Source organism: Balaenoptera musculus, chromosome X (assembly GCF_009873245.2).
Source record: "Balaenoptera musculus isolate JJ_BM4_2016_0621 chromosome X, mBalMus1.pri.v3, whole genome shotgun sequence".
NCBI classification, from domain to species: domain Eukaryota; kingdom Metazoa; phylum Chordata; class Mammalia; order Artiodactyla; family Balaenopteridae; genus Balaenoptera; species Balaenoptera musculus.
The window spans coordinates 41,283,693-41,307,346 of NC_045806.1; the positions used below are offsets into that span (position 1 = coordinate 41,283,693).

Sequence of the window (23,654 nt, forward strand, 5' to 3'; positions counted from 1 at the left end):
TGATGGACATTTGGATTGTCTCCACTTTTTGTCTTGTATGAATAATGCTGTTATGAATATTCAAGTGTAAGTGTTTGCATGAAAACATTACATATCTTTTGGGTCGATAATGGGAATGGCAGTACTGGGTCCTCTGGTAAATTTATGATCAACTTTTTAAGAAACTGCCAAACTTCTCCAAAATGGCTATACCATTTTAATGCAGTCACACCAGAAATGTAGGAAAGTTCCTGATTCTCCATATCCTTGCCAACATTTGTTATAATTGTTTTTTTTTTAATTTTAGCCATTTTAGTACATATAAAGTGGTATTTCATTGTGGTTTTAATTAGAATTTCTCTATTGACTAATGATGTTGGGCATCTCTTCATGTGCTTATTTGTATATATTTTTTGGTGAAATATCTCTTCAAATCTTCAGCCTAATTTTAAACTGGGTTGCTTGTCCTCTTTTTATTGAGTTGTAAGTGTTCTGTATATATTCTGGATACAAGTTCTTTATCAGGTAAATGATTTACAAGTGTTTTCTCCCTGTCTGTGCTTTGTCTTTTCATTTTATTAATGGTACCTTTTGAAGTTTAAACCTTTTTCATTTTAATGAAGTCTAATTTATCATTTTTTCTTTATGGATCATGCTCTTGGTGTCCTACTTAAGAATTCCTTGCCTAATACAAGGTCACAGAGATTTTTCTCCTATGTTTTCTGCTAAAACTTTTATAGTTTTAGCTTTTATATTTACATATCTGATCATTTTTTGTTAATTTTTAGTATGGTGTGAAGTAAGATTTAAATTCATCTTTTTGCATGTGGATATGTAATTATTCTTGCATCAAATGTTGAAAAGACTTTTCTTTCCCCAATGAATTGCCTTCACACTTTTGTAAAAAATATTTTTACCATAAGTATCAGGGTTTATTCCTAGACTCTCTGTTCTGTTCCATTGATCTATGTCTCTATCCCCATGCCAGTACCATACTGTCATGATTACTGTAGTTTTATAGTTTTGAAATTGGGAGGTTACTGTCCTTCCACTTTGCTTTTTGGCAAATTCCTCTTTGCTAATCTTGGTCTTTTCTATTTCTATATAAATATTAGGATTAGCTTATCAATTTCTGGGGAAGAAAGTCTGCTGGAAATTTGATAAAGTTGTATTGAATTTGTAGATCATGTGATCTTTCTTCTTTACCTTGTATATATAATATGGTAGATTGCGTTGACTGATTTTTGAATGTTGAAGCAGCCTTATATCACTGGAATAAACCCCACTTGGGCATGATGTATAATCCTTTTATATGTTGCTGGATTCAATTTGCTAATATTTTGTTGAAGATTTTTACATCTATGTTCATGAGGAATGTTGGTCTGTAGTTTTATTTTCTTGTGATGTGTTTGTATGGCTTAAGTATCAGGGTAATACTGGCCTCATAGAGTTGGGGAGTGTTCCTTCCTCCTCTATTTTCTGAAAGATTTTGTGGAGTGTTGATATTATTTCTCCTCAAATGTTTAATGCAATTAAGCAGTTAAACCATCAAGCTTTGGGCATTTTTGTGTGGAAAGATTTAAAGTTACTAATTGCTTACTATTGCTGGTGAGATGTAAAATGGTACAGTCACATGAGAGCCATGCCTGGGTTTCAGATCTAAGATATCAGTCAACTGTCTTGGGAAGATGGTGGGATTGGAGGATAAGGAAATAAAAATTAAATCACACTGAGATATCACTGTACATCCACCATAATGGCTACAGTAAAAATGATGGAAAATACCAAGTGTTGACAAGGATGTGGAGCAAATAGAACTCATATACTGTGCTGGTGGGAGTGTATATTGGCAAAACCACTTTGGAAAACTAGTTTTATAAACTAGCTGAGCATGGACACCATATAGCCTGGCAGTTCAACTCCTAGATATATACCTAACAGAAGTTCATAAATATGTTCACCAATAGATAGGTACTAAAGTATTTATAGTAGCACTATTCCCAATAGCCCCAAGCTGCAAACAACACAAATGTCCATTAACAATAGAATGGATAAATATATTGTAGAGTATTCACAGAATGGAATATAACATGACAATAAGAATGAATTATCCATAACTACATTTAACAATATGGACGAATCTCATATTTATAATGTGAATGAAAGAAGATAGACACTTGCGTATATTACCAACATATGAAATATAATTGTTTGACTCAATTTATATAATAAAATACCAAGCAGACAAAGCTATTTAAGTCAGGGTAGTGTTTACCTGGCGGGGTAGGTGGACAGTAAGGCCTGGAAGGGAGCACAGGGAGTTTTTCTGGGGTACTGGTCATGTTCTGTTTCTTGATCAGTGTTCAGTTTGTGAGAATTCATTGAGCTGTATGCTTATGATATATGCAATTTCTGTATGCATTATACTTTAATAAAAAGGTTTAAAAACAAAATAAAATTACATGCTAGAAAGAAAGCCCCTTTCTTATGAGTATTCCAAAAAACATTTAATTGAAAACAAGAAAGCGTTTATATATCAGTGCTTTAAAAAAAAGCAGTGTTCTCAGAGAAGTCTTCCAGTTATTCAACTATAATAAACTATAATCATATCTTAGGCTAAAAAACTACAATGCAACATGACTTTATCCCATAGCAATCTACACAAAATTACTCTTAATGTGCATGTAGAAAATGAATATATCAAATTAACTAAATTGGAAGAAAAACCACCAAAGTTTTATGTATTGAAATCCAATTTCTTAACCATTGTTTTTCAAACAGAAATCCCAAAGAAAGCAGAAGCTTCAGTGGATGAGACTGGAAGTCCAGAGTGCTGTGGCTCAGTTTCATTGTCTTAGGGGCAGTTACTAAGGGGATAAGAAGTTTATGGTCTGCAGCTTATATAATGATAGCTTTTGGGGTACAGGTTAGAAGGTATGCCTACCATTTTCGAGTGCGAATCACCTGCTGCCACAGCATAGAATTAATGAGGGAACAATTGCCACCTTTAGGTGTGTGTAACATTTAATAACTCTATTCCTGTAACATAGGCTAGAGCTATGCTTAATTTGCCAATGCATAAAGTCAGACTTTAAGCTTAAAAATTGTATTTAATTTTTTAAAAATATACCATGGTGACTTCTCAAAGGGAAGAGAAAGAACGGTTCCTCAGGGCAATATTTTCTGTGTCTTAAATGTCAATGATAACAAAAACTTCTGGCTTCTACTCATAGATCTATTATACATTCCCAAATTGGTTTTTGCCTTGACTTCAGTGCCCTGGAGGTGTTTGAACAATGAATACTCTTCTCCCCACCCTAGAAATTTGAAAAAAAAATTGGCCAGTATTGAGGACTTTTACATCCCAAGGTATGAAGGACAAATCAGTGCTGAATTTATAAAGTCCTTTATCCAAAAAATGAAACACAGGCGATTACAAGTCATCTCCTGGGGTCTCTATTTCTACCACTTGCAGGAGATTGAGAGTACCTGTGTGAATCATAAAACCAAACAGGGCTATTGCTCAAATGCTTTATCGAAGTATCTCCCTATGCATATAATTGCTTATCAACTTGTATTCCACCTGACTGAAGGATACTTGACTTTGTTTGCCCTCTGTTCACTTAGGCTGTTTGTAGTCTGTCATATCTACTCCCCCTGTACAATGATTGATGCATCAGGTACTCCTCGTCTCTCCACTATGAGACAGCTGATGCATATCCAGTTGTGATTTCCAGCTGAAGGCATTTTCAGTCACTGGCTTTATAGAGTTTTTCTCCACTATGAGTTTTCTGGTGTTTAATGAGATTTGACCTGTCAGTGAAGGCCTTCTGACATTCTGTACAAGCATAAGGTTTCTTCCCTGTATGAATTATCTGATGCATACTTAGTGTTGCTTTCTGGATGAAAGCTTTCCCACATTTACTGCATTCATAGTGTCTCTCTCCAGTATGAGATTTCTGATGGATAGTGAGGCGTGACTTCCAGGTGAAGGTTTTTCCACAGTCACTGCATTTATAGGGTTTCTCTCTAGTATGGATTTTCTGGTGTGTTATGAGATTTGACCTGTCAGTGAAGGCCTTTCCACATTCAGCACATATATTGGGTTTCTCTCCTGTGTGAATCTTCTGATGCACCCGGAGTTGTGACTTCTTCGTGAAGCATTTTCCACAGTCACTGCATTCATAAGGCTTCTCTCCAGTATGAATTCTATGATGTGCAATGAAGTGTGATTTCTGGATGAAGGCCTTCCCACATTCAGGACAAGCATAGGGTTTCTCTCCTGTATGGATTCTCTGATGCACACTGAGTGTTGATTTCTGGATAAAGGCTTTCCCACATTCATTGCATTCATAGTGTCTCTCTCCAATATGAGATTTCTGATGTATTTTAAGGCGTGACTTCCATATGAAGGCCTTTCCACAGCCATTGCATTTATAGGGTTTCTCTCCAGTATGAGTTTTCTGGTGTTTAATGAGATTTGACTGATCACTGAAAGCCTTTCCACATTCGGCACACATATACGGTTTCTCTCCAGTATGAGTTTTCTGATGTGTAGTGAGATTTGTCCTATGAGTAAAGACCTTTCCACATTCTGTACATATATAAGGTTTTTCTCCTGTATGAATTCTTTGATGCACATGGAGTTGTGATTTCTTAATGAACGATTTCCCACAGTCACCGCATTCATAAGGTTTTTCTCCAGTATGAATTCTCTGATGTGTATTGAAATGGGATTTCTGGATGAAGGCCTTCCCACATTCAGTGCATACATAAGGTTTCTCTCCTGTGTGAATTCTTTGATGCATCCTGAGTGCTGATTTTCTTGTGAAGGCTTTCCCGCATTCACTGCATGCATAGTGTTTCTCTCCAGTATGAGTTTTCTGATGTATATTGAGGTCAGAATTCTGGGAGAAGCCTCTTCCACATTCACTGCATTCATAAGGTTTTTCTCCTGTATGAATTCTCATATGTCTAAAGAGATATGATCTGTGGAAAAAGGCTTTTCCACATTCACTGCATTTATAGGGCTTCTGCCCAGTATGAATTTTCTGATGTGTAATGAGGTTTGACCTGAGCGTAAAGGCCTTCCCACATTGAGTACATATAAAAGGTTTCTCTCTTGTGTAAACACTTTGAGGTACCTCAGTTTGCAGCTTCTGAGTGAAGACGTTCTCACGCTTGTTGCATTCATGGGATTTTTCTCCAGCATGAATTCTCTGATGCTCAAAAAGATGTGACTTTTGGGTGAACGTCTGTACGTATTGAGTACACACATAAAGTTTCTCTTCAGTATGAATTTTCTGACGGTGGGTGAGAACTTGTTTGTGGCCAAGATGTTTTTCACATTGATTAAGTTCACAGGAGTTTGCTCCTGTATTAGCATTCTCATTCTTAGTAAAGGAAGAGCTATGGGCAAAATTGTTACCATTTCTAAAAATCTTATCAAAGTTCTTTGTTGCATTGCTTTTATTATGATTATGTAAATTTAAAGTGTGCTTCAAACTCTTTCCAATTGTGTCATAGTTATGGAGTCTTTTAATGGAAGGAACAAGCCTGGTACTCACGTGAATTATTTTTTCAATGTTTTTACATTCATAGCCCCTCTCCTTAATCAATACTTTCACATGACTTAAAGGGTTATTTTGGTTTTCTTGATATCTCTCTAGCCGGTCATTATCTTGCCACAGTTCTTCTAAAATGGAACACAATGAATCTTTTCCTATGGATTGACCAAATTTCTCACAGTGTAATGAAACTTCTCCAGAAATTCTCTGTTGTTGGGTTTGCCCATTATCCTCATCTAAAAAGAAAGAGAAAAAAATGAAAATGACTCCAGAACAATTATCAGAGAATAGAGGGTACATGGAGTTTGGACAGGATGAACAGAGAAATGGAAGAGTCCTTATGACAATAATGAAAATAGTAATAATGTAGTAATATGAAATTCTTCTAGAACACTTACTCTATGCAAAACAATTATATATCACTTATGATGCACCAGGCACTTCCAAGTGCTTTACACAAAGTAGCTCATTTAATCTTCACTAAACCCTAAGAGGTAGCTATCATTATCAATCATGTTTCACAGATGCAAAAACAGAAGCACAGAGAAGTTATGTAACTTGCTGAAGATCAAATAGCTAAATAAATAAGAGATGGAATTTGAACCTGGGAATCCATATCCACTATGTAGGAAGTCAGGACAGTGAGTAGAGTAACCAGAAGAAGAAACTGAAGTCTGTTAAAGGTAAGCCTGCATGGAAGAAATATTTCAGAATGCATGTCCTTATTACATATTAGGTCTAAAACATTAATAATCTCTCTGCTTCCTCTTGCTTTTCCCTCTGAACCATTACGAGCATCTACGTTAAATTTATAGTCCTCAAATACCAATTCCTCTATATCTATAAGAAAAATATATGCTTTCAACAAGTGTCAAATAGGAGAGGGCAAACCATCTATGGTAGAAACTGCAAGCTGTCCACCAAAATCTATTCACCTCTTCTTTTATAGTAATAGAACATAGCTGGGCATTACGTTTACCAGTCTCACTTTGTCCTCACCAGTGGAATATGAGCAGAAGTGATATGTACCACTCCTAGGCCAGGCTTTAAGACAGTGGGCAAATCTCCCCCATTCTCCCTTCCCCAGCCCAGAGGACTCAACAATGACCCAACATCAACCACCCAGCTGACAACAATACTCTAGGAGATGGCAGAGCAATAACTTGGAACATGGTCCTTGAATGACCCAACAAGATCAGAGTTGATTTGTTGAATGCACCCATTCACCTGAGAATGCTTATGTAAGAGAGGATACAGTTACATTAAGCTTGTTGCTTTGCTCCTCTGTGCATATTCAAAAGGTATTGTCCTTGATATCGGCTCTAATTTTAGTACACCTCTAGGGAGGTTATATCTGCTATGAATGTATAAAGCAGACACAGTACCACTCATATTGATACTAAATTTGGCACAGTTTTGTGTGATAACAGAGAGAATTAACACATAAAGCCTGAAATTATTAACATTTCATGCAATTATCTTCCCTTTCCAAATATAATCTATGGTCTTTTGAATTCCTCTGATCAGATATTTGAAGGATCCTTCTGAAAGAGAGCAAAATATCCTCCTCTGCCTATCTCCCCAAATTCAATAAATTTAAGTTTACTAAATATTTTCCATGCTTGGTTTCAGAAAACTGAAGAATAAGTGTTACAGTTATCAATTTTTTGTCTTTCAACCCCCAATTCACCCTTCCTTGCCCGCTCTACAAAAATGGATCTGAGTCTTTTTTCCTTTGCTATCTGGCATGATGTTGAACCTTGTCAATACAGGGTGATGGGGAAACACTGGAGGAAGGGGTTTTGCTTCCTGGTTCTAGTGAGCTCACCCAGCAGGCTCCTCCAGCAAGGGCAGCTTGTCTATTACCAGGCTTCAGCAGTGTGGTGGCTTCAGCAGCATCTGGCTCCTGATGCACATGCAGCTTCCGAGGCACCCAGCTTCTGCAGTGCATTGCAGCCAGCAGCACCCAGCACCTAGCAGTTTACCCTGGCACCTCTCTCAGATGGCTTGTAGTGGAATATTTGCAATGAGACACTTCCCTATGATCAGCTTTTTCTGGAACCGCAGAGGGCAGATTTCCAGTAAGTTCAACCAGTGTGGCACGACAGCTGCCATGCCATGAGCCATGGATATGCCCTCCCTATAAGGTCTGGATTCATCCCTGGGAAGCAGGGGAGGCGCTTCCTTGGGTGTTCCTTCACAGCCTTAGAGATACTCTCCCACACTAATTTGCTATTCCTTTATTCTTTAGAGTTCTCTTTACTTTTACTGGCTAATCCCTTGTTACCTCAATCCCACAATAGCTAATAATTATTTTTTTAAAAATTTATTTATTTATTTTTGGCTGCATTGGGTCTTCGTTGCTGCACGTGGGCTTTCTCTAGTTGCAGCGAGCGGGGGCTACTCTTCGTTGCGATGCATGGGCTTCTCATTGCAGTGGCACTAATAATTCTTTGTTAAACTTTCCATGTTCAAATTAGTATGTGGTTTCTCTCTCCTGATTAGGCCCCAAGTTATACAATAAGAAACAGGCTCTTTTTTTTCAGTGTAAGAATGGATCTTTTTAAAAATTCTTTTTCATTATGGTTTATCACAGAATATTGAATATAGTTCCCTGTGCTATACAGTTGGACCTTGTTGTTTATCCATTCTACATATAATAGTTTGCATCTGTTAATCCCAAACTCCCAGTCCACCCCTCCCTCACTTGGCAACCACAAGTATGTTCTCTATGTCTGTGAATCTGAGAAATAGGCTCTTAATTCTGGGAGCTTTCTAAAAACTTAGAGGTAAAAAAAAAGCCTTAGTTACTACACAGTCTAAAATCCTATGTTTTTCTGGGAGTTCCTGTGGGATGGAGGATGAGAAAAAAGAAAGAGCCATATATTCTGGAGTAATTAAGAGCCATTTCATGAAATAGTGAAATCTGATCACAAGGTGAAAATGTATCATCTAAATAGATAGAGCACAGAATAAAGAGTCAGATTAGGGGAACACTATCACATATGGCAGACATCAAGAAAACATTAAAAATGCACAACAAAGGAAACAATCAACAAAATGAAAAGGCAACCTATGGAATGGGAGAAGATATTTACAAGTCATATATCTGATAAGGAGTTAATATGCAAAATATATAAGGAACATATACAGCTCAATAGCAAAAAACAAACCGATTTAAAAATGGGCAGAAGAATTGAACAGTTTTCCAAAGAAGACATACAAATGGCAAACAGGTACATGAAAAGGTGCTTGATATCAGTAATCCCCAGGGAAATGCAAGTCAAAACCACAACGAGATATCACCTCACACCTGTTAGAATGGCTTTCATCAAAAAGACAAGAGATAACAAATGCTGATGAGGGTGTGGAGAAAAGGGAACACTTGTGCACTGTTGGTGGGAGTGTAAATTGGTGCTGCTACTATGGAAAACAGTATGGAGTTTCCCCAAAAAATTCAAAAGAGACCTATCGTATGATCCAGCAATTCCACTTCTGGGTATATATCCAAAGGAATTGAAATCAGGATCTCTTAGAGATATCTGCACTCCCATGTTCATTGCAGCATTATTCACAATAGCAAGATATGAAAACATCCCAAGTGTCTGTCCACACTGAATGGATAAAGATGTGGTATATATATACAATGGAATATTATTCAGCCATGAGAAAGAAGGACATTGTGCCATTTGCTACAACTTGTCTGAACGTTGAGGGCATCATGCTAAGTGAAATAAGTCAGAGAAAGACAAATACTGCATGGTATTATCACTTGTATGTGGAATCTAAGAAAGCCAAACTCAGAGAAACAGAGAGTAGAGTGGTGGTTCCCGGGGACTGGAGGGTGGAGGGAATGGAGAGCTACTGGTCAAAGGGTACAGACTTCCAGTTATAAGATGAACAAGTTCTGGGAATCTAATGTGCAGCATGGTGACTATAGATAATGATACTGTGTCATATACTTGAATGTTGCCTAGAGAGTAGACCTTAAATGTTCTCACCACAAAAAAGAAATGGTAACTATGTGATGGGATGGAGGTGTTGGCTAATGCTATGGTGGTAATCAGTTTGCAATATATAAATTATCAAATCATTTATATATTTGGATTGGAAGAGTTGATAATGTTAAGATGTTAATTCTCTCCAAACTGACTTATAGATTCAATGTAATCACAATCAAAATTCACTTTCATAGAAATTGAAAAATTGACTGTAAAATTCAAATGGATACACAAAGTACTTAGAATAGCCAAAACAATTTGAAAGAGAAGAACAAAGTTGGAGGACTAATATGACATGATTTCAAATTTATTACATAGCTACACTAATCAAGACAGTGTGGGAATGGTGTAAAGATACATGAATAGATCAGTGGAACAGAATGAAGAGTCCAGAAAGAGACCCACATACATATGACAACTGATCTTCAATAAAGGTGCAAAGGCAATTCAATTGAGAGGAGGATAGCTTTTTTTTTTAAATAAATGATGCTGAAATGATTGGCTAGCCATGTGCAAAAACGAACAAACACAAAACTCTGATCCATACTTTAAATCATATATAAAAATTAATGCAAAATGCATCACAGAACTAAATGTAAGACCTAATTTTTGGGAAGACCTTGGATCGGGTAAAGATTTCTTAGATACAACACCAAAAGCACAATCCATAAAATAAGAAAAAAGATAAGTTAGACTTTGTCAAAATTTTAAATGCCTCGTGAAAGACACTGATAAGCAAATAAAAAAATTCACAAAACACATATCTGATAAATAACTTGTGTCCATAATATATAATGAACTTTCAAAACTCAACAATAAGAAAACAATGTTCCCTATAGAAAACTGGGCAAAAGATCTGTACAAACACTTCACCAAAGAAGATATATAGATGTCAAATATTAGATATTATGGAAATGCCAAATAAAACCACAGTAAGATACAACTATCTTACTATTAGAATGGCTAAAAGTTTTTAAAATGGACAATTCAAAGTGCTGGTGAGAATGAAAATCAACTGGAACTCTCATACATAGCTGGTTAGAATTTAAAATTGTATAACCACTTTGGAAAAGTTTGGCAGTTTCTAATAAAGTTAAACATATACTTACCATACAGCCCAGCAATCTGACTCCTAGGTATTTACCCAAGTGAATGAAATCTTATCATCACACAAAATATGGAAACAAATATATAAACATAGCACCTTTATTCATAAACACCAAAACTGGAAACCATCCAAATATCCTTCAGCTGGTGAATGGATAAACTGTGATACATCCTTACTATGGAATACTACTCAGCAATAAAAAAGGAACAAACTATGGAAAACACAACAGTAGGAATGAGTTTTGAATGCTTTATGCTAAGTGAAAGAAGCCAGGCTCAAAAAGCTTCATACTGTATGATTCCATTTATATGACATTCTGGAAAAGGCAAAACTATAGAGACAGAAAAGAGATAAGTATTTTCCAGGTCTGGAAGTGGTGGGAAGAAGTGACAGTAAAGGGACCTGAGGTAATTTTTGTTCTATATCTTGATTGTGGTGGTGGTTACATGACTGTATGCATTTGTCAAAACTCATAGTGTTATTATTATTATTATTATTATTATTATTATTATGGCCACACCACGTGGCTTACAGGATTTTTGTTCCCTGACCAGGGATCAAACCCAGGCCCCGGCAGTGAAAGCGCTGGGTCCTAACCACTGGACCGCCAGGGAATTCCCCAAAACTCATAGGACTATTAACATAAATAAACCTCATAGAATCATAAAATATGTTAAAAATGGACTTGAGCATAGGTTATACAAAATATACAGATACACGTTTGAATTGGAAATACATGGCCATGTTGTTTGCCTCTCTGAATGAAGAGTTTAATTGTCACATGCTAAGTCATGGGGAATAATTGTAGGTTTTTTCATAAAGCTAATGTCAAGATAAATAGAACATTTTAGGCAATGAAATTTATCGTTAGCTTTTGAAGTGAACTAATAAAAAGAATGGAATCAACAAATACAATCAGTAATAGAAAAATTATAATCCAGGCATAAGAAAATATGGAGCTGGTTTTGGGTGATATTACTGGGAACTAAGAAGATGAACTGAGAACTGAAAATGATATTCTCAGAAATGGAAAAGCAGTAGGAACTGTAGAGTGATTAACTTAAAAATGACAGAAAGATTTAAGAAACACTGACAAATGTGAGAAAAGTTGGAAGGTGACAAGGGTTTCTGATACATGAGGTAATGATTCCAATTTCTGATGTAGTGAGGAGCAAGAGAAACATCTCAATGGAACTTTCTGGGTAGCTAAATGTAGTACTAAAGTACCAGGGAAGAACAGACTGGAGAGATCAAAAACAGAGTCATCAGAATTTCAGGATGGATTAATCCTTGCATGTATATGAAGAAAATACTGGTGAACAGTAGACAGGGTCCGTAGGGCAACCTCATTTATGGGGATAATGAGGAGAAGGCTGGAAAAGGGGGCAAATAATAAATTGGATGCAAATCAGTACGAAACAGACAGGAAACAAATCAAAACTAGGGGAACATGAGCAAGGTCACTCATAGGAGAGAAACTCAAAGAGACCACAACAGGTCAATAATGAAATGCTCAAACTAGGTATTGGAGAAATAAGAAATAAAAAATGAGATGCCACTTTATACCCATAGTTAGCCCAAAAATGAGAAACTCTGGTAATACTAATTGTTGGCAGAAACTCGAGGAAAGCAAGAACCCTGTGCCCTATTGCTGGGAGAGTAGATTAGTGCAGCCAATTCAAGAAGAATACGGTGGTGCTCAAATTCAATATGAGAATATGCAATGATCAGGCAAACCCTCTCTTCTATATACATCCCTGAGAAATTCTCACACTCTGTAAGAGAACATTTGTGTAGAAATTCATTGTAGAGTTGTTTGTCTTAAATGGGAGTTAACGAAAACCTAGGTTCCACCACTGGGTGTATGGTTCAATAAGATGTGGTGCTAGCACACTGTGGAATACTATGCAGCAATTTGAAGGAATGAAGCCAGATGAGCACTGCAATATGGACAGACCTTAGGGGTGAGTAAAAAAAAGGAACATAATTAAGACATGTAGCACAGGGACTTCCCTGGTGGTCCAGTGGTAAAGAATCTGCCTTCCAATGCAGGGGATGCGGGTTCAATCCCTGGTCGGGGAACTAAGATCCCACATGGCCGTGGGGCAACTAAGCCCACGCACCACAACTACTGAGCCTGTGCACCCTGGACCCCATGTGCCACAACTAGAGAGAGAAAACCCAAACGTCACAACTAGAGAGAAGCCCACGAGCCACAGCTAGAAAGAAGCATGAGCGCTCCAACAAAGAGACCTTGGGCCGTAACAAAACATCCCGCATGCCTCAATGAAGATCCTGTGTGCTGCAACTAAGACCTGACACAGCCAAAAAAATAAGGAAAATAAATAAATTTTAAAAGTGTATAAACAAAGAGTGTTTAACAAAAAAGACATGTAGCACAATATAATTTATATACACTAAAAATACATACTTATAAACCAATACTTCAGGCTTTAAGAGAATATCATACAAATTCAAAGATCAAACACATTAGATCTGTTGCCTGTGGGAGGAGGCATAAGGGATGGATATGAGGAATTGGAATAAAAGGGAAGAAAATTTAAAATACCTAATGTACAAGGAAAGAACCTAAGATAAGGGGGTGGGAGTGAAGTAGGAAGAATAAAAAGTCCCTAGGTAAGACAGGGTGGTATGTATGTGATCCAGGGTACAGAGATTAGAGACAGCTTTCTTGTCAAAAAAGCCAAGCAAAGAAGACAATGGATATTGGCAAGGGTCATACTTGGAGATAGCATTCAGATATTGGAGGGGCTCTGTCAACTCTCTCCAAGCAACTCCAAACGCTTAGAGCCTTCAAGATAGGATATCTTCAGAGCCTTTCAAAGGTATCAGCCTCTTCTAGAGAAACTGAGATCTATTTCCATGTCCCCCATCTGCCTAGGTCACACTCACTCACCTGAGCAGCTCTGATGTGGGGTTTCCTCCTCCAACGTCCATGGCCCCTCTCCTTGCTCCATCTTGAAGATGACCTCTGGTTTGGGAACTTGGTACCCTGTTAACAGGACATGATACAGGATTGGGTCCAGCTAATTGGATTTCGGGGCCTTTCAATGACACTTCCATTTGCTCTTCAGGAAAGTAATCCCATTTCACTGGGAGTAGAGTAATAATCACAGACGTGAAAAAGGACTGAAGAATCTCGGGCAAATCAAGGATGACACCATCACACACTTCAGATGTCGCAGAGCACTCAGCAGCTGAGAATGGAAACAGCCTCTCTGAGGCCCCTGGCGGGCACATAGGATGGCTGTGCTTACCCACTGAGCACAGGTGGCTATAGTTCTCCAGTGTCACATCCCGGTACAGGCGCCTCTGAGCAGGGTCCAAGTGCTGCCACTCCTCCCTGCTGAAGTCCACAGTCACATCCTCGAATGACACCTGTAACAACACAGTCCTGTTCAAGGTGACATGGTCAGCACTGGAGTATGGAAGGAAGAGGAATAGGAGGTTGTTTTTAATGACTTTTACCATAATGTATCATGTAGGGTTTTCACCCAGCACCCAGTTTTGCGTTTTATTTTGTGAGAGAAAAACACATGGAAGTATCTTGACATTCACTGTGTATTAAATTCATTCATTTATTCATTCAGTCCCTCTTTTTTCAAAAATGAGGATTAAAATAGGCTCTCTTTAAGTCCTCGAGTTAACGTAGGAACTACATACAATACATTTACTGGTTGATTATGTGCCAGGCAATGGCAATATAGAATTGACTAAAATATAAAACAACTTGGACAACCAACATAAGAAGATACAGAGGGGGAAGGCATTTGGAAGAAATGTACTGGGGTAAAGGCCAAACAATAAAGCCTTTAAAAGATAACATAGAAAAAACCATAGTAGAGATGAATATCTTCATCATCTTGGATTATGAAAATAATTCTCAAACAGGATGCAAAAAACATTAACCATAAAGAAAAAGATTGATGTCTGTCTCCAATGAAGTTTAAAACTTCTATTCATTGAAAAGACAGCATTATAAAAGAAAAAAAAAGAAAAGCCACCAAATAGAAGATATCTGCAACACATTACTGACAAAGGGCTCATATCTAGAGAATGTAAAGAACACTTACAAACCATTTTTTTTTAAAAGAGAGAGATCACCAGTAGAAAAGTGGGCAAAAGGTCTGAACAGGCATTTTACAAAAGAGGAAATCCAAGGCATTAATAAACACAAAAAGGGCTTAACTTCCTTAGTAACCAGGCAATGCATATTCAAACCATAATGAGTTACCATTACACAACCCCTACAATGTCTTCAATGAAAAACACTGGCAATATCAAGGATGTGGAGAAAAAGGTACCCTTGTACACTGTTGTTGGGAATGTAAATTGGTGCAGCCACTGTGGTAAACAGTTCCTCAAAACATTAAAAACAGAACTACCATATGATTCAGCAATTCCACCCCTGGGTATATATCCAAAGAAAACGAAAATGCTAATTTGAAAAGATACATGCACCCCAATGTTCAAAGCAGCACTATTTACAATAGCCAAGACATGGAAGCAACCTAAATGTCCATCAACAGATGAATGGATAAAGAAGATGTGGTACATATATACAATGGAATACTACTCAGCCATAAAAAGAATGGAATTCTGCCATTTGCAACAACATGGGTGGACTTGGAGGGTATTATGCTAAGTGAAATAAGTCAGATGGACAAAGCCAAATACTATATGATATCACTTATATGTGGAATCTAAAAAATAAAACAAACTAGTGAATATAACAAAAAACAGGAACAGACTCACAGACATAGAGAACAAACTAGTGGTTACCAGTGGGGAGAGGAAAAGGGCGAGAGGTGAGGTAGGGGTAGGGGATTAAGAGGTACAAACTACTATGCATAAAATAAATAAGCAACAAGGACATATTGTACAGCACAGGGAATATAGCCAATATTTTATAATAACTATAAATGGAGTATAATCTTTAGAAACTGTGAATCACTATGTTGTACACCTGAAACTTATATAATATTATAAATCAACTATACCTCAATAAAAAATTTTTTTGAAGAATGGCAATATGAAGTGTTGAAGAGAACATGGTGCAATGAAAACTCTCATATGTCTAATGGAGCAGTAAATTGGACGACCATATTGGAAAACCTTTTCGCTTTACCTGGTAATGTTGAAACATGCACACACAAGGACACAGTGATTCCATCCATGGAAGTATGCTCAATTGGAATCTGTGGTCATGCGCAACAAGAGGCATGTTCAAGAGTATTTACAGCAGCATTATTCAAAATGTGTGTAATATTTCATGATAAAAAAGTTTAAAATTAACAGTAATTTTAAAAATCAGTGTTCAGCATAACAGTAACAGTATCTACTATCTTTGTGGAAAAATATGAAGGATATTTTCTTAGTTGCTTTTATTTGCATAATCTATAAGCATATACCACCCATCCACCCACCCACCCACCAACTAATCAAGACTGGTTTCTTGGTTAGGGAAATCTGTGGGACTGGGGGAAAGAACCATGTGAATGTATTACCTATTAAAAAATTAAGTTTAAAAGTTACCAATGGGTTCAAGGTGGAATAGATACAATTCTCCCTATTTCTCCTGCTAAGTAGCTAGAAACCCTGGACATTATATATAAAAAAAAAGGATAAGAAGACTGTCAGTTGGAGAGAAGGAGGCTAACTGGCTAGGGACCTTGGAACCTGAGGAGTGACACAGCAGTGATTTCCCTGAGTTTCCTTTTCACCCCATATATCTTGGACTGGGTGGTGGAGAAGCTGGCAACCCAGAATGCCAACTGGTGCAGATAAAAACAGTCCCAAGAAAGCCTGCTCTCTCTAGCCAAAATACCAGGAAAGGGCCAATGTAGCAAGAGAGAAAAATTTAGATAATTACTGCCCTACTCCAGCCAAGCATCACAGAAAAAAGCTGCAGCTCCCATCCCAATTCTCATCAGCAAAGGCTGAGTGGGGAGCCTAGGTTTTCATCCCTGCCTGGGGATAATGAGGCCCCTCCCACACAGTGTCAATTTAGGCTATGTGGGGATCTTGAACTTCTACCCCCAACACAGTAATGAGGTACCTTTTTGTCTCCCCACCAGGGTGGTGTCAGAGGTGGTCTGGTGGGGAGCATGAAATTCCACCTCCAGCCAGGATCAACAAGGTGCTTGTTCCCTCTGGGGTGTCAAAGGAGGCTAATTAGGGACCTGAACTTCCACCTCCACCTGGCAGTAAGAAGGAGATTCTCCTTTTTTAGCAGAACAGTGTTGGAGGGAGACTGCTAAACACAAGATTTAAATAATATCCAGAGTCCCCAAAATATCCAGGACATAACTGAAAATCAGGCATCATGTGAAGAAGCAAGAAAATCTTAACTGGAATGAGAAAAGACAATCAACTGACACTGACACTGAGATGACACAGATGTTAGAATTATCAAGGATTTTAAAGCAGCCATTATAAAAATGTTTCAGGGATTTCCCTGGTGGCACAGTGGTTAAGACTCCACGCTCCCAATGCAGGGGGCCTGGGTTTGATCTCTGGTCAGGGAACTAGATCTCACAGGCATGCCACAACTAAGAGTTCACATGCCACAACTAAGGAGCTGGTGAGTCACAACTAAGGAGCATGTGAGCTGCAACAAAGGAGCTCACATGCTGCAACTAAGACCTGGAGCAATCAAACAAATAAATAAATATTAAAAAAAAAAAAGCCTGGCTACACATTAGAGTCATCAGGGGAACATTTTGTCCCTGTTCTAACAGTACTTTGTTATTATTTTTAAAAAATGCGGGGGCTTCCCTGGTGGTGCAGTGGTTGAGAATCTGCCTACCAATGCAGGGGACACAGGTTCGAGCCCTGGTCTGGGAAGATCCCACATGCCGCGGAGCAACTAAGCCCGTGTGCCACAACTACTGAGCTTGCGCGTCTGGAGCCTGTGCTCCACAACAAGAGAGGCCGCGATGGTGAGAGGCCCGCGCACCACGATGAAGAGTGGCCCCCACTTGCCGCAACTAGAGAAGGCCCTCGCACAGAAACGAAGACCCAACACAGCCATAAATAAATAAATAAATAAATAATTTAAAAAAATGCTTCAATATACTTAAATGCAAAAATAGAAAGTCTCAGAAAAAAAGATATAAAGAAGAACAGAATGGAAATTTTAGAACTGAAAAATAGAATAACTAAAATTTTAATATCAGTGGAAGAGCTCAATAGCAGAATAGAGAGGACAGAGGAAAGAATTAGAGAACTTGATGATAGAACAATAGAAATGATCCAATCTGAACAACAGAAAGAAAATTGACTGGAAAAAAAATGAGCAGAGCCTCAGGGACCTCTGAGACTATAATAAAAGATCTGGCATTCGTGCCATCAGAGTTCCAGAAAGAGAGGAGAAAGTGTGGGGCTGAAAAGTATTTGAAGAAATTATAGCTGAAAATTTCTCAAATTTGGCAAAAGATATCAACTTAGAGTTTCAAGAAACTGAGCAAACCCCAAAAGGATAAACCAAAGAAATTATACGAAGACACATTATAGTCAAACTTCAGAAAACTAAAGACAAAGAAAAAATCTTGAAATCAGCAAGAGAGAAATGACACCTTACCTATAGGGGAAAAACAATTAAAGTGACAGCAGATTTCTCACCCAAAACCATGGTGGAGAGAAGGAAGTGGCACAACATTTTTCAAGTGCAGAAAGAAAAGAACTGTCAACCCTGAATTCCATATCTGGCAAAATTATCCTTAAGAAATGCAGCGGCCATGGCCATTAAGTACATGAAAAGATGCTTAACATCATTAATTATCTGGGAAATGAAAATCAAAACTACAATGAGATACTACCTCACACTCACTAGGATGGCTAGAATCAAAAAGTCAGATAATAACAAGTGCTGGTGAGGATTTGGAGAAATTGGAAACTTCATACATACACCGCTGGTGGGAATGTAAACTGGTGCAGCTGCTTTAGAAAACAGTCTGGCAGTTCCTCAAATTATTAAACATAGATTATCATTTGATCTAGCAATTCCACTCCTAGGTGTATATATATATACTTGAGATAAATGAAAATATATATCTGCATAAAAACATGTACACAAATGTTTACAGCAGCATTACTTATAATAGCCAAAAGGTGGAAACAACCCAAATGTACATCAGCTGACAAATGAATAAACAAAATGTGATACACCTGCACAATGGAATATTATTCAGCCACGAAAAGGAAGGAAATACTGATACATGTTACTACATGTACATGCTACACTTCTTCCCTATCTATTTGCCTACCTACATATATACCTGCTGACCTATTATGGACTGGTGACTTCCTACTTTATTCAGTGGGTTATAACCTATTACTATCATTATTTCTTTTGCTACTCAAATTGCCCCAGGTTTGGCCAGAGGGAGCTCCTTAAAAACATTATGCTGAGTGAAAGAAGCCAGACAAAAAGATCACACATTATGTGATTCCATTCATGTGAAATGTCCAGAATAGTAAAGTCTATAGAGACAGAAAGCATATTAATGTTTGCTTAGGGTTGGAGGAGGCAGGGAGGTGAGGTGGGGCAGAGTGATGGCTTAAGGGTATGGGGTTTCTTTTTGAGGTGATGAAAATGTTCTAAAATTGATTGTAGTGATGGTTGCACATATCCATAAACATACAAAAAACATTGAATTGGACACTTTATTTTAAAAATAAATTTATTTATTTATTTTTATATTTGGCTGCGTTGGGTCTTTGTTGGTGCACGTGGGCTTTCTCTTGTTGTGGAGCACGGGCTTTAGGCACATGGGCTTCAGTGGTTGTAGCACACGGGCTCAGCAGTTGTGGCTTGTGGGCTCCAGAGCGCAGGCTCAGTAGTTGTGGCTCATGTTGCTCGGGGGCACGTGGGATCTTCCTGGACCAGGGCTTGAACCCGTGTCCCCTGCATTGGCAGGTGGATTTTTAACCACTGCGCCACCAGGGAAGTCCCTGAATTGGACACTTTAAATGGGTAAACCATGGTATGTGAGTTATATCTAAATAAAGCTGTTACTAAGAAAGAAGAAATGAAGGAGAAATCAAGATATTCTCAGAAGAAGGAGAACTAAGAAAATCTGTTGTCAGCAGACCTACCCTAAAAGAATGGCTTAAAGGAAGTTCTCTAAACAGAAAGGAGATGGTAAAAGAAGTCTTGGAATATCAGGAAAGAAGAAAAATGGAAAGAGAAAAAATATGGGTAAATACAATAGACTTTCCTTTTCCTCTTGAGTTTTCTAAATTATATTTGAAGGTCAAAGTAAAAAGTATAACATTTTTATGATGTGGATCTCCATGTATGTACAGGAAATATTTAAGACAATTGTAATTGGTGAGGGTAAAGGGACTTAAAGGGAGCTAAGTTTTCTACACTTCACTCTAACTGGTAAAATGTCAACACCAGTAGAGACCTATGTGGTGATGGAATAGTTCTGTATCTGGATTATTGTACAGGAATCTACACATGTGTAAAATGGCAGAGAACGACATGCACACCGCAGAAATGTCAATTTCCTGTTTGTGATAATTGTACTCTAGTGATGCAGGATGTAATCATTAGGGGAAACTGGGTAAAGAGTTACATGAGACCTCTCTGTACCATCTTTGCAACTTCCTATAAATTTATAATTATTTCCAAATAAAAAGTTTTAACAAACTACTAAATTATGCTCAGAAAGATTGGAGTAGGGGACACAGCAAAAAAGATCAAGATGCTATTAAAAAGGAGCACTCACAGGAGTTCCCTGGTGGTCCAGTGGTTAGGATTCAGCACTTTCACTGCTGTGGCCAGGGTTCAATCCCTGGTCGGGGAACTGAGACCCCGCAAGCCGTGCAGCACAGCCAAAAAAAAAAAAAAGAAGAAAGAAAAAAAAGGGGGGGCCATTCACTTCTTCCTCTCTATCTGCCTACCTATGTACCTACCTACCTATTATAGGGTCTGGTCACTTCCTACTTTATTCAGTAGATGATAATCTATTACTATTATGATTTCTTTTGCTACTCAAATTGTCCCAGATTTGACCAGAGGGAGCTCCTTCAAAGTGGTTCCTGTGTCATTTTGACATGTTCCCATCTTTTGAGTGCTTCATTACTTCCCAGCACAATGAGTTCTTCCAGAATCATTTTGTACTTTCTCTGTTCCAACCCTGGAGTCAGTCATATCTCCAAGAAGCTCTAGTTCCTATTAGTGACAAATGGTAAATCAAGGTGTGCTCATTGTGCCTGGCATATAATTGTCATTTCAGCAGTCAGAGAAAGGAATGTTTTTCCTTATAGGAGAATGCCAACTAATCAATATAGAAGAAATGATGGAATTAGAAAAACACCATTAGGGAAGTAGCACCGTAATTAATTGTTACAGGCAAGAATCATCGCTAGATGCTACAATCAGTGGACAAAAGCATGAGAAATAGTCTCAATGTATACATAGTCTCATTGTATCTCCCCACAACCTAGTTGTTAATTACAAAGAGAAATATAGTAACTTTACAGTACCTGACAGATGCCATCTTAGCCAGGCAATCAAAGTTAACATTATCAATAAAGGACAAATTGGTATTGAATGCTTGCCAGCGTGAGGCACTGAGAAGAACACAGCATCATTTCTGTGATATTTGACAAAAATGAAAAACCTGAATCTAATTATGAGGAAGCAGGGAAAAAACCCAAATTGAGGGACATTCTTCCAAATGGTGTCATGAAAGTCAAGGAAAGTGTTTCAGATTAGACGGTAAAGGGACATGACAACTAAACATAATACATGAGCCTGGATTGGATCCTGGATCAGGGGGAAATGCTATAAAGGATGTTACCGTGACAACTGGGAAAACTATTTACAAATTGTATGTTAGTGAAACCGAGCAGGACCCTGTGGGGCTCCTGGGCATGGAAGCCTTTCTGTCCCCTGTTCTTTATTTTTAAGGTTTTTGTCTTTATTTATTTATTTATTTGGCTATGCTGCATGGCTTGTGGGATCTCAGTTCCCCGACCAGGGATTGAACCTGGGCCCTGGCAGTGAAAGCCTGGAATCCTAACCACTGGACCACCAGGGAACTCCCTGTCCCCCATTTCTTGTTTGTAGGGAATAGATTCCAGCCTCCATGACCTTCCCTGACTTCCAAAGGGCAGATTTGAACAGTTGCTAATCAGGGAAGGGAGGGGATGCAGAGACAAGGGAGGAGCAGCCAAGAAACAATAGTGCAGCCTTGGGGCAGGGTCCTGGTTCCCCCTAAAGGGATACACATAACAATATCTCTGAGTTCTTCTGAAGAACTAAAACCCCCAACAAATGGAAGGTGTTAGCATTCCTCATTCCAGAGAAGACCACATGAGGCCAGATTAAAGGAACCAGAGAAGCTCATCAAGAGATTACCTGAGACCAAATTAAAGGAGTGCAGGCCCTGCACACACTCTAATACTTATCAGCAAGCCCGCCCTTGAACCATTGTTATAAAACTCCTCATCAAATCCTTCCGAGTTGGGACACACAGTTTTTTGGGGCAGGAGCCTACTGTGTCCCCATTTGTCTGGCAAAGCAATAAAGCTACTCTTCTCTACTTCACCCAAAACTCTGTCTCTGAGATTCGATTTGGCACTGGTGCACAGAGGCCGAGTTTTTGGCCTCATTAGGTAATTAGATAATACACATCAAATATTAGATAGTACTAGATCAATGTGCAATTTCTTGATTTTGATAACTGTACTGTGATTATGTAAGAGAATGTCCTTGTTCTTAAGAGATACACATTAAGTATTTAAGGGTAAAGGGGAATTATGTCTGCAAACTACTCTCAAGTGGTTCAGAAAATAAAGTTTTAAATATATCTGTGTGTATACACATACATACATACATATATACATAAATTGAGAAGAGAAAGCAAATGTGGCAAAATGTTAACAGTTAGTGGATTTGGGTGAAGGGCAAAAGAATCAAACGTTTCAAAAGAATTAATGCTTTAAAACTCTTAGTAGAAAATATAGGTAAATATTTGTTTAGGCCTTGGGGTAGGTGAGGATTTCCTAAACAACACAGAAAATGCACTAAGTATCAAAGACAAGATCTAGTGATTCAACTGTGAGGAAATGAGGAACCTTTATTCCTTGAAAGACCTTTGTTCTTTGGGGGCCCTTATTAGTGAGTGTTCAGGGGCACAGAGCAGGCATGGAACTCACAGTACCTGCTCCACCACCAGCAGCTCCGGGGGCAGATCTGCAAGCACTGGGCAGTGCCCAGCACTTCTCCATCCACCAGCTCTCCTGAGCACAGCCCCAAGGGTTGCTGAGAGCAGGACCTCCACCTGAGTCTCTAGCAGCATGTCTGACCTACTCCCCTTCACTGCGCAAGGGCACTCACCCAGGGAAAGCCCTGGGGTCAGGCTTGAGGGAAGCTCTCATTCTGCCTGCCCATCCTCCTGATCCTTGCTCTCTTGCCGGTGACCCCAGGACAGACCGGCCGGTGTGTAGGTGACACAGGGGAGGAGCCTCAGGTGGCGGGGAGGAGTGGCTATTTGCCAACCAGTATGGGAAAATTAAAATATTCTATCATTTGGCACTGGTAAACATTTTTTTAAAACTTTTTTTTACCATTTTTAAAAATTGAAGCAGGCTTCCCTGGTGGCGCGGTGGTTGGGAATCTGCCTGCCAAAGCAGGGGACACAGGTTCGAGCCCTGATCTGGGGAGATCCCACGTGCCGCAGAGCAACTAAGCCCATGCACCACAACTACTGAGCCTGTGCTCTAGAGCCTGTGAGCCACAACTACTGAGCCCACGTGCTGAGAGCCCGTGCACCACAACAAAGAGTAGCTCCCGCTTGCCGCAACTAGAGAAAGCCCGCGCACAGCAACAAAGACCTAACACAGCCAAAAACAGATAAATAAGTAAATTTAAAAATAAAAATAAAAAATAAAATAAAAATAAAAATTGAAGCACAGTTAATTAACAATGTTGTGTTAGTTTCAGATGTACAGCAAAGTGAT

At 38.5% G+C, this 23,654-nt stretch overlaps 1 protein-coding gene and 1 pseudogene across 4 annotated transcripts in view; both read right to left on the reverse strand.

Annotated features, from left to right (window-relative positions):
- Positions 1-3,169: 3,169 nt before the first annotated feature.
- On the reverse strand, positions 3,170-3,697 carry LOC118888275 (annotated as a pseudogene).
- ZNF41 (zinc finger protein 41) overlaps positions 3,200-23,654 on the reverse strand; it is a 53,385-nt gene continuing 32,930 nt past the window's right edge. For 3 of the 4 annotated variants that reach the window (XM_036840897.1, XM_036840899.1, XM_036840898.1), the window contains exons 3-5: positions 13,934-14,054; positions 13,573-13,668; positions 3,200-5,782 (exon numbers count right to left, since the gene is read on the reverse strand). In XM_036840897.1, the coding sequence (XP_036696792.1) occupies positions 3,729-5,782; positions 13,573-13,668; positions 13,934-14,054 (2,271 nt within the window). In that variant the 3' untranslated portion in view covers positions 3,200-3,728. Of the gene's footprint in view, positions 5,783-13,572; positions 13,669-13,933; positions 14,071-23,654 lie in introns of all 4 variants that reach the window. The other variant, XM_036840900.1, reaches the window with a different exon arrangement.